We start from the raw sequence: 13,664 nt of genomic DNA, 5'->3' as shown, positions 1-13,664 counted from the left end.
AGAAATTAGCATTGCTGGCAGTTTGAAGATATTAATTGTTTATCAAACAAAAGCACTCTATTCTCTACTTCTATACAGTATTGTTAGGTCCATAGCGTTTCACCAGTTGGGCGCACTGCATACAGAAAATAATGGGTTTCACAACCCAGTGAGTGATCTGCAAATTGCTGTACTTGTGCAATACTTGTGAGGAGTGGGGAATAGTATTGGATGGGGGGTAAGTCTCTGTGATAGCGCCAGCAGCAGGTCCATGACCGATCCACGGGCTCTAATAACAGCAGAGAATGGTAAATATTGAATATTTACATTTGCTTACTCCCATCCTCTCCTCATGTTAGCGATATGAATCAATATGAATCGGGGGTCGTGTGAGCAGCGTGTAGTGACTCTAGTTAATCCATCTGTTGATCCGGCCTTTATTGACGTCGTCACCTCTTTGTTTTAAGTTGTCCGGACAGAAAGTCTTTGTAGAGCGGTAGTAGGCTAGCCTGTTGTGTTCAGGTGTATATCAACTCGACACCACGTTGCTTTGATTGTTGCTTTAGCTGTGCGGTTTTCTTTCCCGAGTCCGCCATTTTGACTTGTCTTTCTATTGTTAATAATGAATATTTGGATCCTTTCAAAACGCACGATAAGTAGTACAGTATGTATGCTGTACGCGATAATGTAACTATTCAGGGCCCGCGTCATCCAAGAGATTCGTAATAACACTGTCAAATGTTCATATGGAACACTTTTATGGGACTGTTTCGACGATCTTCCAATTGAGTTTACCCAACAATCTAGCTTTTATTTACCTGGATTACAAGGCCAAAAAGCTCCATGTCTTCCACGCTTCAATAGTACCTGTCGTGATTGAGTCACCAGCAAAACTAACTGCATGTGTTCCTCTGCAGGTATCAGAGAAATTGATCCCCTTGTCTTATTAAAGCAGCTAGAAACATGGAATGGATTAATATGAGTGTGACAGGCCTGCTTACTGCTTATACGCTTCTAAGTCACTGATAAATCCCAGCGTTTTCCAGTATTTAAGAGCAGGGAAGACAAATACACTGTAGATTATTTAGTACACAAGCATATAAATGCATCAGCTCGCAATTTTAATTACTTGTATTAACGGCTAAAGGCTCGCGCCTGACTAATTCTATCCGGTGGTTCATCGCGGTGTTGACGCGGCGACACAAGCTGCTTCTCTACATTTGCGTAATGTGACAGGTCTATCATTACCCAGTAAGCCCATGGGAGCGCTCAATAAACACCTATTTCTCCCAGTAAATCCCCTCGCCTTCACCATGCTGCTTACAAGGATTTCCCAAGGCACACAACACCCTCTCGTCTCTGTTCTACTGTTATACCCTCCCTCTCACTGTGGCAATATCTATCTCCCCGAACGCATTTATACACTGACATTTGGAATACAAATAAAGAGACGGGCGAGATGACGAATAGGGAAGGGAGGATTACCGAGGCCTTTGCAGTCTGACAATTGTTCTCCCGAACCAAATCACCATCTCAAGTTGTCAGACGCCGTCGATAAGGCCCTTGTTAGTTTGTTTGTTTTCTATTGTCTGATTTCCCTCCTCCCTTGATGTGGGCTGGGCCCTGGCCGCCTTAGCGATCCACCTGGGACGTATGTGCCTTTAACACGCTGGGTACACCACAAAGCCTGGCACGGTGACACATGTATAACGTGTGCGCTGAACAACGATGGCGCCGCGCCGTCTGGTAGGCACGTTAGGTGTTTTCGGGGGGGAAGGGTTGAGTAAACAGCTGTATATGGGCTGGATCAGCGTGTACATGTCAGGGAGTGAGGGGCTGCCATGGCGGTAGGACATGTCACATTGATGAACACAGCATAAAGAAGGTGGGGGGTGATCCGCTGACCTCCTCTGAAGACCGTTGGAAAGGGTTGACCAAGCCCAACACACACACACACACACACACACACACACACACACACACACACACGGTGTGAGAGGCGCATTAACGAGGTGATCGCACCGCACTGTAGATTAACAAAGGAGGTCTTCACTCTGTGTGTCAAAGACACCCCGTGGTGGAGTAGCTAGCTATTCCCTCCATGCCTCTTCAGATTATGCAACCCAGACAATAGATCAGTGCCAGAGGTTAAAATTGGATTTGCCCCTCAGCTCTATTAGCATAAAAGACATCGGAAGACTCTCTAGCCCCTCCCTCGTTGACTTTCCCTGACTCTCTAGTAGTTGACGGTTAACCATCAGCCATGCAAAACCCGAGCCGTGACAGGTGTTTTCGAAAGCAGTTTCTCTTTAATGCAATGTTGCCAAGGAGTGCGCCAACCAACACTATGTCGTGTTTTTAAGGCAGTTTAACGGTATTGACACCAAGTATCATGCCACCAAATCCACCTGGTACGAACATACAGTACAGTGGTTGAACTCTGAACCGTGTAAAATGACTGACTGTTCCAGGTTGGCTGTTGGTTGGTTTTATGGATGAGAGGAGCTGTATTATAAATATGATGTTGGCTCTTGCCTTTCTACGTGGTTTAGTGACTCCAGATCTGCCTCCCAATCAGACTGTGGGCACTGGGCCATCCTGAGGGTGTCACTGTTTTAAAGGTCGCCGCCATACATCTCATCACGGTGAAATATCCCTACGCCCCTTTCCTTAACATTCATCTGACTATAGTCCCCCATCTGGAACACGGAACACCGAGAAAAGGCTACAGAGACATTGGTGGATAAGGTAGGAAATGTAGGCTGAGGATGTTATTTTACATTTACATGTATTAATATCTATCTGCTCTGCATTCCCCCTGGTAGTGGTAGGATCTCAAAATAGGAGAGAGAAAAAATTATCACAGCGGAAAAACATTTTGTTATTATTCATGAAGAAACCTTCTGTTGACTCTTGGAGAAGGAGGAGAAAAAAAAGTGTCAGCACATTTTTACTCAAACACCCTCGGTGACTGCATGCTTTTGTAACAAGAAAACAAGATTTTATTCCTCCCCCTTCTCCCCCCATCTGTGTTAGTTACACACACCTACAGGACAAGATTGCTAAATTGCGAGGACAGAGGAGGTTCATCATTGTGATGCAAAAGAAGTTGAAATATAACCCCAAGGCGAGCGGCGACAGAGTAGAAAAACATGAAGAAAGTGCTACATCCCCAGACCTTTGATGTAGCAGCAACAAATGTACCTTCTGACAGAAGATGCATGGAAGCAATAAGCGAGTTATACCAGACCCTTACATATGCAATCTGATTATTCTGGCCCGGGTGTTAATTGGATACTACCTGGCAGATCTGATACGAGTAGCAGCCCTGGTGGTGGGAAGCCTTTCCAAGTGATGAACTATAATTGACTGAGCTGCTTGAAGCACTTGTAATTTAGAGCGTGTCATTTGATGAAGCGGCTGATCCAGTGGTCTCTGTAGTACCTGGGACATCACAAGGCAGACTTGCTGTTCCCTCCAAGAGTACCAGCTACTACGGCACACACCAAGACAACTTGGAGACCCGTTCGGAAATACCAACTGGGAAAGACAGTACAGTGTGCTAGTGTGATAATACAGTGTGTCTGCTCCTCTCTACTAACCACTGGAGGCTATAAACACTATTATAGACACTGTTGTAAATGACATATTACAGTTGCACAGTACATGTCCTCCGCTTTATCAATGAAAAGGGAATCAGGGTTATCTACACAGAGATAGATATGTTTTGAAGGACCCCTGAGCCTACCATAACCCCCCCCCCCAACTGTTTTATTAGATGACTTCATGCCATTGGTGTCTTTATGTTTTGATAGATTGCATGTCCCATACTGTGCTGATTTGGGAAAACATTTTCTAATTTACTTAGCTCTAGTCCTGACAATCTGGAATAGTGATCTCCTAATCCGAAGTGTGTGTGTGTGTGTGTGTGTGTGTGTGTGTGTGTGTGTGTGTGTGTGTGTGTGTGTGTGTGTGTGTGTGTGTGTGTGTGTGTGTGTGTGTGTGTGTGTGTGTGTGTGTGTGTGTGTGTGTGTGTGTGTGTGTGTGTGTGTGTGAAAAAGAGCAAGAGCCATTACATTATGTGTAACACTATGCCCACTTCTCTGAGAAGTTCTGAAAAGTTAGCAACGCTTGCAGGTAGGGAAGGAGGTCTGGGAGGAAGCCTTGGTGGTCTGGCTGTGAAGTAGCCCCCTATCAATAAGAGCCTTGCCACCATTGGCAGTAATTGGTTAGTAAATGAGCAGTGTCAGCTGAAAGGGACTGGAGGGGTCAGAAGTTCAGCAGCTCAGAGGGAGTCTGTAGTTTGGGGCCCATGGCCCCTGGGGAGCCCGGGATTGAGATGAATTAGTGGGGGACACTGGAGGAATTTCATCCTCTCTCTCTCTCTCTCTCTCTCTCTCTCTCTCTCTCGATCCTCTCTCTATCTCTCTCTCTTCTCTGGGCTGAAATGGGTCTAACACCTTAATTAACACTGAAGCTTGTCTCTGCCAAGCAGCTAAAGTAATTACCACCTTACGCCCCTCCATTTCTCATTTTATTTATCTTAACAGTATCTGTGGCAGCACTGAGACCGTTTAGCTCGTGCTGAAGAGACCCTAACGTTATTCACTCCATTCACTCTCCCATCTCCGGCCCTGTTTATGCCTCAGTCCCACATCTAATCGGGAACTTCCCCCACTTATTACCACTAAGTGAATTCTACCGAAATTGAGAGAAATTCACGTCTTTTTTTCACCCCTTAATTGTTTAAGTTTTAACTCTGACACTGTGGGATATCTCCTACTCCGGCCTTTAGTGTAATTTGATTTGGTCATAAATCCATTGTCCTAAAGATAAGCCCAATTGCGTATAATCGCAGAAGGTGCATTCATCTGCCCATTGGTCCGGTTCGATGCAGAGAGCCACCGAGCGGCGGTGCGTTTTTAATCGCACAATTCTCAGTCAAATCAAACAAAATACGAGGCCTCTCACCGGAAATAAACCGCAACTGCTGCCTTGGCGGAGTCTAGAGGTACCTGATCATTCCTCTCCGGAGAAGAAGTTGACCTTTTGCAGCCGTGAAGAGGTTTGTTTCGTTCTCTGGCACGGAGTGTGACGAGCGAGAGAGAGCACCTTAATGATGTGCTTGTTCTTGTGAGGGGCAGCCAATGTTTTCTCATCAGGATCCAATTTAAAGGTCCTTTGTTCTGCACTCAGACTTTGGACCTAAGCAGCAAACCACATGTCCTCCAAAGTTCAAGTTGATAGTCATCGTCTTTCCTGTGTGCCTTCCTCAGCTTTCTTAAAGGAAAGGAAATAAACAAATAGGGAGCAAACAGAGAGCGCCCGAGACTGCTTTGATTGCCATGCTGTGTATTGTTTTGTTTAGAATCATGTTAACCCACATACCAATGACATGATGTGTTACTTTTTGAGGATTTGGAGTAGGATCATTTTGGAACACGCCCATTTTGGAACCATTTGCATATACACAGAGGTAGCAAAACTGTACTTCAAATCTATGATACTCTCCCACTTAACATACTGCTTGACTAGTTGGGCCCAAGCTTGCTGTACAACATTAAAACCCATTCAGTCTGTCTACAAACTGGCTATCAAAGTGCTTGATGGAAAGCCCAATGGCCATCATCACAAAGGCCAATCAGACTCGTGAACAAAATCCCAAGGTGTGTATTGCCGCTTTCCATGTTTTCTGTAGCTTGTGAGGTGCGGAAACACTGTTGCTTTTATGTATTTTGTTTTGTTGCTTTTTGCGCTAGTACTCTGTCTGCGTGCTACGTGTTGCTTGTTCTATGTTTCTCTGTCTGCGTGCTACGTGTTGCTTGTTCTATGTTTCTCTGTCTGCGTGCTACGTGTTGCTTGTTCTATGTTTCTCTGTCTGTGTGCTACGTGTTGCTTGTTCTATGTTTCTCTGTCTGCGTGCTACGTGTTGCTTGTTCTATGTTTCTCTGTCTGCGTGCTACGTGTTGCTTGTTCTATGTTTCTCTGTCTGCGTGCTACGTGTTGCTTGTTCTATGTTTCTCTGTCTGCGTGCTACGTGTTGCTTGTTCTATGTTTCTCTGTCTGCGTGCTACGTGTTGCTTGTTCTATGTTTCTCTGTCTGCGTGCTACGTGTTGCTTGTCCTATGTTTCTCTGTCTGTGTGCTACGTGTTGCTTGTCCTATATTTCTCTGTCTGCGTGCTACGTGTTGCTTGTTCTATGTTTCTCTGTCTGCGTGCTACGTGTTGCTTGTCCTATATTTCTCTGTCTGTGTGCTACTGTTGCTTGTCCTATATTTCTCTGTCTGCGTGCTACGTGTTGCTTGTTCTATGTTTCTCTGTCTGCGTGCTACGTGTTGCTTGTCCTATATTTCTCTGTCTGTGTGCTACATGTTGCTTGTTCTATGTTTCTCTGTCTGCGTGCTACGAGTTGCTTGTTCTATGTTTCTCTGTCTGCATGCTACGTGTTGCTTGTTCTATGTTTCTCTGTCTGCGTGCTACGTGTTGCTTGTTCTATGTTTCTCTGTCTGCGTGCTACGAGTTGCTTGTTCTATGTTTCTCTGTCTGCGTGCTACGTGTTGCTTGTTCTATGTTTCTCTGTCTGCGTGCTACGTGTTGCTTGTTCTATGTTTCTCTGTCTGCGTGCTACGTGTTGCTTGTTCTATGTTTCTCTGTCTGCATGCTACGTGTTGCTTGCTCTATGTTCTCTGTCTGGATGCTACGTGTTGCTTGTTATATGTTGCTCTGTCCGCGTGCTACGTCTTGCTTGTTATATGTTGCTCTGTCTGCATGCTACGTGTTGCTCATTGTTTGTCTGTATTGTTATTGTAATTGTTTTCAATAACCTGCCCAGGGACTGCGGTTGAAAATTAGCCGACTGGCTAAAACCGTCACTTTTACTGAAGCGTTGATTAATGTGCACTGTCCCTGTAAAAATAAACTCAAAACTCCAAATATATATATTTTGAAACATCCATTTCTGTTATTTCCGTCCTCCCCAGTTACCAACCTCAAATGTAGCCCATTTTCAAATCATTTAAGAATAGATTGGTAATGTAGTTCCTTTGGCAGACAGAGGAGCTACTGTAGCTAGCTAGCCTAGCGTTGTTGGATATCATGGTGGTTGTCTGATCCTGTGTGTGAGAGGACCGTTCGTTGTCTGCCCGTGTTTATGACGGCGACGGTCCCTGTAAATGCTCATTAATTTTGTCCCTTCGTGGCAAAATCATTTCGAGGAGAAGCAATTCAGCCTCTGTTCCTTTCAATTCACTGCTCTTGTCAATCAACCGGCCCGGCTGCGGTATCCTGCGGAATGGAGGTGTTATATTCCGGCAATTATCATGTCATATACTCGAAAATGTAAATGAACGTGTGTAAAATTAAATTTATGGGTTGTCAGTGAAGAATAAGAACCAGGAGAGCAATTACTTATCGTCTTTCATCTTGGAGGCTCTGATACGTCAAGCAGAAAAGCGTGCAGTTAAATGCCTGGAATTAGCATTGTGCTGGGGCTTCAACAATGAACCGAGGGCCGGGGCCTTCCTCTCCTCCGCCTCGCCTGCCTCTCTTTTTGTTTGGGGAAGAGCGATGAAATGAAGATGATTATCATCCATCACTCGCTAGCTAAAAAGCTAATGAAAGCGGGAAAGCCACTTCCGTGACTTCATTTGTTGCCTGTTTTTCAATTTTCGGTTTTGAATCCCCTCGTTTTCCTTGTCAGGATGTGTAGGCTTTTTCCCTGGCTTGTTGTTCAGATACAGTATTATCCCCATCCTGTACAACTGGGCTAGTAATGCATGTATACGCACCCCTTACAGAACACATGGTGTTTAGTGGTGTAGTGATTCATTATATGATATTGTATGGTTATGTCTTTTCACTATTTACATGTTTACATTTTTTTTTTAAACAGACTCACACCAGGTTCCCCTTTCGTCAACCCCATTAACCGCAGGATCCTCATTCAAGCAGCCAATTAATGGGTTTTAATGAAAGCATTGTCATCCTGTCCACCACTATTCAACGGGGTGGCCACCAGGGTAATTGCAAGTCTCCGATGTATCTTAAGGTTTAATAACACTAAAGGTGGAAGCACAGCGCGCTTAGTTACGTGCAGATGTTTCATTTGTGAATTGTGTTGCTTTGTTCGGCCCCTTTCTTTTGTGTCTGCTTAACGAAGTGCGGAAGAGAGTGAGGCTACTGCTATACCACAACAGCCTTCACACACACACACGCACGCGCGCGTGCGCACGCACACACACACACACACAAACACGCATGCACGCGTGCACACACACACACACACACACACACACACACACACACACTCTCTCTAAGACCCTAATGAACAATGGTGTCCAGTCTAGGATTTGTTTGAATACGAATGTGGCGGTGCGGCGGGGAGGAGGAGGAGGAGGATGGGGCTGGGGATGGAGTTTGACCTTCAGCTGTGATTTTCAGTTCATCAGGATTAGTCAAGCTGGGCGATCAGGAGCGCTAATGCATAATGACTTCTAAAATGAAAAATGTGTAGTGACCATGCAAATGTCTCAGCTAATCAAAGAGGGGAACCTGGGCCGAGGAGAGGAGGGAAGAGCAAAACAAGGACGTGTCAAGGCCTGAGAGATGGGGGGGGGGGTTACAAGGAGAGATGTATGGAAAGTAATCAAGCAGCTTGATTAGACAGCAGCGTTTCACGTTAGGGGGACAGGAGGGTCTTATTGGCCCTTTTTGTCATGCCGTCGTAGTATACTTTCATAGCGACTATGTGCTAAATGATGTCGCAATTAGCGAGGGCTATGGAATGGCCATGACTACTTCCTAAAAGATTCAGTATTGTCCCGTTCTTTAAAGATGCCCGCAAGAGGTTTAATCAGTCTTATCTTAGCATAAGATACTGTTTGGTAGACTATTCTGCATCTGCAATGGTTGGATGTGTCATATCATAGCCTGTGTAATAGAATATTAAAATGCTCAAAGCCCTTACAGTCAAATAACACTTTCAGATTAAACCGTGGCCCCAACAGGTGAAAGTGAAAGACTCTGGGGAGAGTTTCAAATTCCTCCGTTCAGCCGCTTTGAGTTTTTGTTCCAAACTTCACTGCAGCGTGGAAGAGTAAACAAACTCGTTCCAGCGTTTGTTTTCATTCCAGTCATTGTAAAAAATACAAATAAATTAAATACCAGGCATGAAGAATTGGGGAAAAAAAGTGATATAAACATTAGAGCTATATTCCCTTGTTGCTATGTGCTCATGCAGGCAATCAAAGTGAGAAGCAATGAAAAGTTGGATCTTTCTTGCTTTGTTATTGATCTGTGGTGTTAGAAAGTCACTCTCTACTGTCTTACAAGACTTTGGCTGAGAACAATCTGTCTTTGTTTTGTTTTGGGGAAGTTCTCTCTAGCAGTCTTGACAGCAGCTAGTAGTTGAATGATTCTTATCACCTGAAAAAAATGTCATACGTTTTTCAAAAGGACACGTCAGTCAGGAGAAAGAATTGAACCTCTGGCTGCTTTTCCTGAGAATGAAGAAGTAGCAGAAGTTCTGTGCTCCGCAGAAAGGCAGCTGGTAATTCCACTCTATAAACAGAATTGTCTACTAGCACCAATCGCTCTTTTCCTCTCGGAGAAAGCTTCTCTAAGAATCATCTCCCTCTCTGTCTCTCCAAGGCTCTTTCTGAGTGATCTCCAACCCCAGGGTCTGTCTGGGTGCTTGCATGCTGATTGTGCATACCAAGTGTCCACTTCAACTGTGTTATTTTAATCAACTTTGGAGTTGTGCATTTTCCTGCTGTTTCACAATGGCCGCCACTGGTAGGCATGCCTAAGGCGGTTCAAGGGTTCAGCTAATTAGGGTATACGTCTATTTAAATCCCTCTCTTCTCCCAGCGGGCGGACTGTCAAAAATAAGGCAAGGAAACACAAAGGCACAGCACCCATCCATCCTTCAGCACAGAGTGCCACAGCACAAGGGTGACGGGAGACATGCTTTCTCTACCTTTTGGTCCCCAATTACCATGCTCCCAGTGGGCTCTGAGGCCAGACCTGATGAATTCTCTCTCTCTCTCTCTCTCTCTCTCTCTCTCTCTCTCTCTCTCTCTCTCTCTCTCTCTCTCTCTCTCTCTCTCTCTCTCTCTCTCTCTCTCTCTCTCTCTCACTCGCTCTCTTGGTCTCTGTCCTTTACTCCCTCTCTTTCTCTATGTACCTCCGTTGCTCCCCCCTTCTCTCTCTCTCTCTCTCTCTCTCTCTCACCCACCCTCCAGGTGCCGGTGTCGGTGGCCATGATGAGTCCCCAGGTGATCACCCCCCAGCAGATGCAGCAGATCCTCCAGCAGCAGGTCCTATCCCCTCAGCAGCTCCAGGCCCTGCTCCAACAGCAGCAGGCTGTGATGCTGCAGCAGGTACCTAACATATACACACACACCTAGTAGATACAGAGAGACACGCACAGTAACACACCCACCAACACAATCACATACACACAGAGAGACATTCACCTAGACATACACACACACATAGTTACATAGTCATACGCGCACAGTTACATGCATATGGTCACATAATGCCTGCACCCATTGAACCGCACACACACACACACACACACACACACACACACACACACACACACACACTGCCTGTGTAGCACTGTATTCACAAAACACTTAATGTACAGTACATCTACGCCCGCTGCGCCCTTGACACAGTTATAAAAGAGAGACTAGAAGTGACGCACTTGACCACGTCACAACCAATTACCTGTATCCCTCCGAGGGTCTATTTCCTGGGAGCCCTCGGGAAAGGTAAAAGGTGTCAGGATAGAGACATAGTTACTATAGTTATGAGGAAGTCAATGAAAGAGGGGTGGAGCCAGTACAGGAAGTGAGACAGGCTGGGTTATATGTGGAAGGAGCTGACTTGTAATTTCATCATTACTTCCTAGATAGACTACAGTGAGGAAAACTTTAAGTAGGGAATTACTGTTTCATTAACTACCCTCTTTAGTGGAATTTATGAATGAATTAAGTTTCAGGAAGATGTCCCATGCAGGCTAGAAACTGATTGCAATTGTACATTCTTTATAAGACTTTTTTTTACCCTACTGTACCTCCTCTATCTTCAGGAGTCACTGAGAGTCGCATAATAGACAGCAGAGAGTGGATGTTATGTGTGATGTGTGTTAAACGCCTTTCGTTTAGAGTGATGAATCCGTTCCTTTGAGTGTGCTGCATTCACTTTAAAGCATTTCAGTGCCTGTCAAGACATTAGACCAAAAACTGTATACTAGTTAATATGATTAATTGTGCCCCCTCCAGTACTGTGCGAGGCCATTTAAAGTCCATATGGAGAAGACATGGCGGGAGAGCGAGACTACAGTATGTGTCCCCCTGCTAGAAAATGAATCAGATTATGTATGGCACTTCAAATATGTGTTGTACGTAACCAACATGTGTCGGTGTTGTCGTGGCAACTCATTTCCAACAACAGCAGCAACAACAAAAAACACACAAAAAAAACCAACGACAAACAAAATGAATTACAACGTGTCAGAACCTTGGCGAGTGCTCTTTTTGCTGCTCTAGTATGGAAACAAGAATCCTCGTTAGCTTTACAAACACATTGCTACAGTATTATACCATATGATCAATATACTCTGTCTCAGTAAATTCGAGGCTTTCCACTGCCCAAAACGACACACACCGTACCAATGAAACCAACAGCAACAACAAAAAAAAACAAAGCATTTGCCAATGTCTATTTACATAGCCAGAAGATAATATGGACATTCTCCTAGGTTACCTGGAATGTGTTTTTAATCATCTATGTCTCTTTCTTCCCCTCCCAGCAACATCTGCAGGAGTTTTATAAGAAACAACAGGAGCAGCTACACCTGCAGCTTTTACAACAGCAGCATCCTGGAAAGCAAGCAAAAGAGGTGGGTATCTGTTTCAGACCCGTAATGGCCTGACAGGGAGGGAATGTGCGTACAGGGACGAAGTCGAGATGATGTCTGTTCTGGCTGTCTCACTCAGTTCGGTCTTCAGGTTAGCAGCCGTGGTTTGGGGGAAACCTTCCCGTGTTCCTGGGATTCCACAGACCAAGCTAGCTAATCCAAAGCCAGTGTTCTCTAATGTTAGCTAATGGTTCACCCAGCGTTACAGTATGTGCCTTTGATGGACAAAGCACTGACACTTGTTACCTGCCGCTGGGGGAGACTTGGGGAGAAATGACGAGGGGTGTGGGGGGGGGTCTCTCCCTCCTTCTAAAATGTGTAAATGGATGGACGTGACGTTAAATAGCTCAAAAGCCCGGTTTGAGCCGAGAGAGAGGACCGAGTCACAGGGTCTGCTGATTAATGAACTGCTTCTGTGGGTTTGGGCCGAGTGCGAGGAGCAGAAAAGTTAGAGTGTGACGCGCTCATAAATCACACTGACAGCCCGCCAGTCTACCGGGCGAGGCTCGCAGTCTGTCACAGGAGCCGAACATCGTAGCATGCCGCGCGCCGCGCCGGGGCCAAATCTAAACAACACTTGGGGAAGCAGTTAAATTGATCAGGAAACGGTATCGCAGGAAACGGTATCGCAGGCACCTTTTCCCAGACACATCTCTCTCCCTCTCACTCTATCCCCTCCTCCCTCTCTCCCTCTCTCCCTCCCTCCATCTCGCTCTCTCTCTGTCCCTTCAAGCGGCCCATTATGTGGACCGTACAGGAAGCTGCTGCTGACCTCCCGGAGGCTTTGTTTCTGTTTGGATTTGTGGATAGAATTTTCAGCCCTCCGTCGCCATCAAATATGGAATAGAAATCGCTCCCTTATTTCTCCAGAGACGGCGGGTCCAATCCACATGACTTGCTCCATTATGCAGTCTGTTTTCCAGTGAGCGCATCACAAGTTTTGCCTGCCCCCCCATCCCACCCCCCAGGCTAGAAAGGAAAGGGTCTTCCGCTGCAGCTGGTCTCTTTGTGAAGTGTGACGTCCTCCACATATATCCTCAGGAGTGTCTCTCCACAACTCGATGGCCACCTTGGTCTTGTGATTCTTGTCAAGAAAAGCAAAACATTCATCCTAGACTCTCCTATGATAACAAGCCTTTCCTTGAGCAAATTAAAACAAATTGCAATGGAATCTGATAGCAGAAGGATAGTGGAGGAAAAAGAGAGGTGGACAGAGAGAGAGAGTGAGAGAGAGAGAGAGACAGAAAGAGGGAAAAAGAGAATAAGAGAGGAGGGAGAGAGCGATGTGGAGCTAACAGAGCCAGTTGTATGATAGCTCCAGTACCTCCCATGTTTCCTAATAGACCACCAGAGATCTCATCAACAGCCCACTGAGGACTAAACATGTTTAGCTGTGGAAAAGAGGTGCCGTTAAACTGGTAATGAAGTCATGCTCAGTTCTTGGCATGTTTGCTGTTATAGAAACGGATTATACCATGGTGATACACAGTTACCTGTCTTGATCGACATCTGCAATAACATCAGCTTCTAGTTCTGATTTACTGTTGTATTTGTGTCTGCTGTGGGATAGTACTGTCATGATTAAGCCACAAAAGTCTGGGTGTTTCCCCCCCCCCCTGTTTTTCTGTGGTTGCTTTGGCAGTTGTTTCTTGTTGTTGTTGTTGATATTATTGTTTAGCTTGGGCTGTCTGGCTGGCCCAGTGGTAAACAGGGTTGGGGGGGGGGGAGTAATGCTGGTGTGCTCAGTTGCTGTAAA

The 13,664-nt window shown here is 45.5% G+C and overlaps 1 protein-coding gene across 17 annotated transcripts in view; it reads left to right on the top strand.

Annotated features, from left to right (window-relative positions):
- The window catches only part of LOC112214374 (forkhead box protein P2), a 114,759-nt gene that overhangs the window by 68,476 nt on the left and 32,619 nt on the right, over positions 1-13,664 (top strand). For 10 of the 17 annotated variants that reach the window (XM_042298122.1, XM_042298118.1, XM_042298119.1 and 7 more), the window contains 3 exons: positions 10,221-10,358; positions 11,271-11,330; positions 11,801-11,890. In XM_042298122.1, coding sequence (XP_042154056.1) covers positions 10,221-10,358; positions 11,271-11,330; positions 11,801-11,890 — 288 coding nt within the window. The remainder of the gene's footprint in view (positions 1-10,220; positions 10,359-11,270; positions 11,331-11,800; positions 11,891-13,664) is intronic. The other 7 variants (XM_042298128.1, XM_042298132.1, XM_042298130.1 and 4 more) reach the window with 1 other exon arrangement.

Source organism: Oncorhynchus tshawytscha, linkage group LG15 (genome assembly GCF_018296145.1).
Source record: "Oncorhynchus tshawytscha isolate Ot180627B linkage group LG15, Otsh_v2.0, whole genome shotgun sequence".
Lineage (NCBI taxonomy): Eukaryota > Metazoa > Chordata > Actinopteri > Salmoniformes > Salmonidae > Oncorhynchus > Oncorhynchus tshawytscha.
Note: the sequence above shows the minus strand (reverse complement) of the source record. Positions and strands in the feature narration are given on the sequence as shown.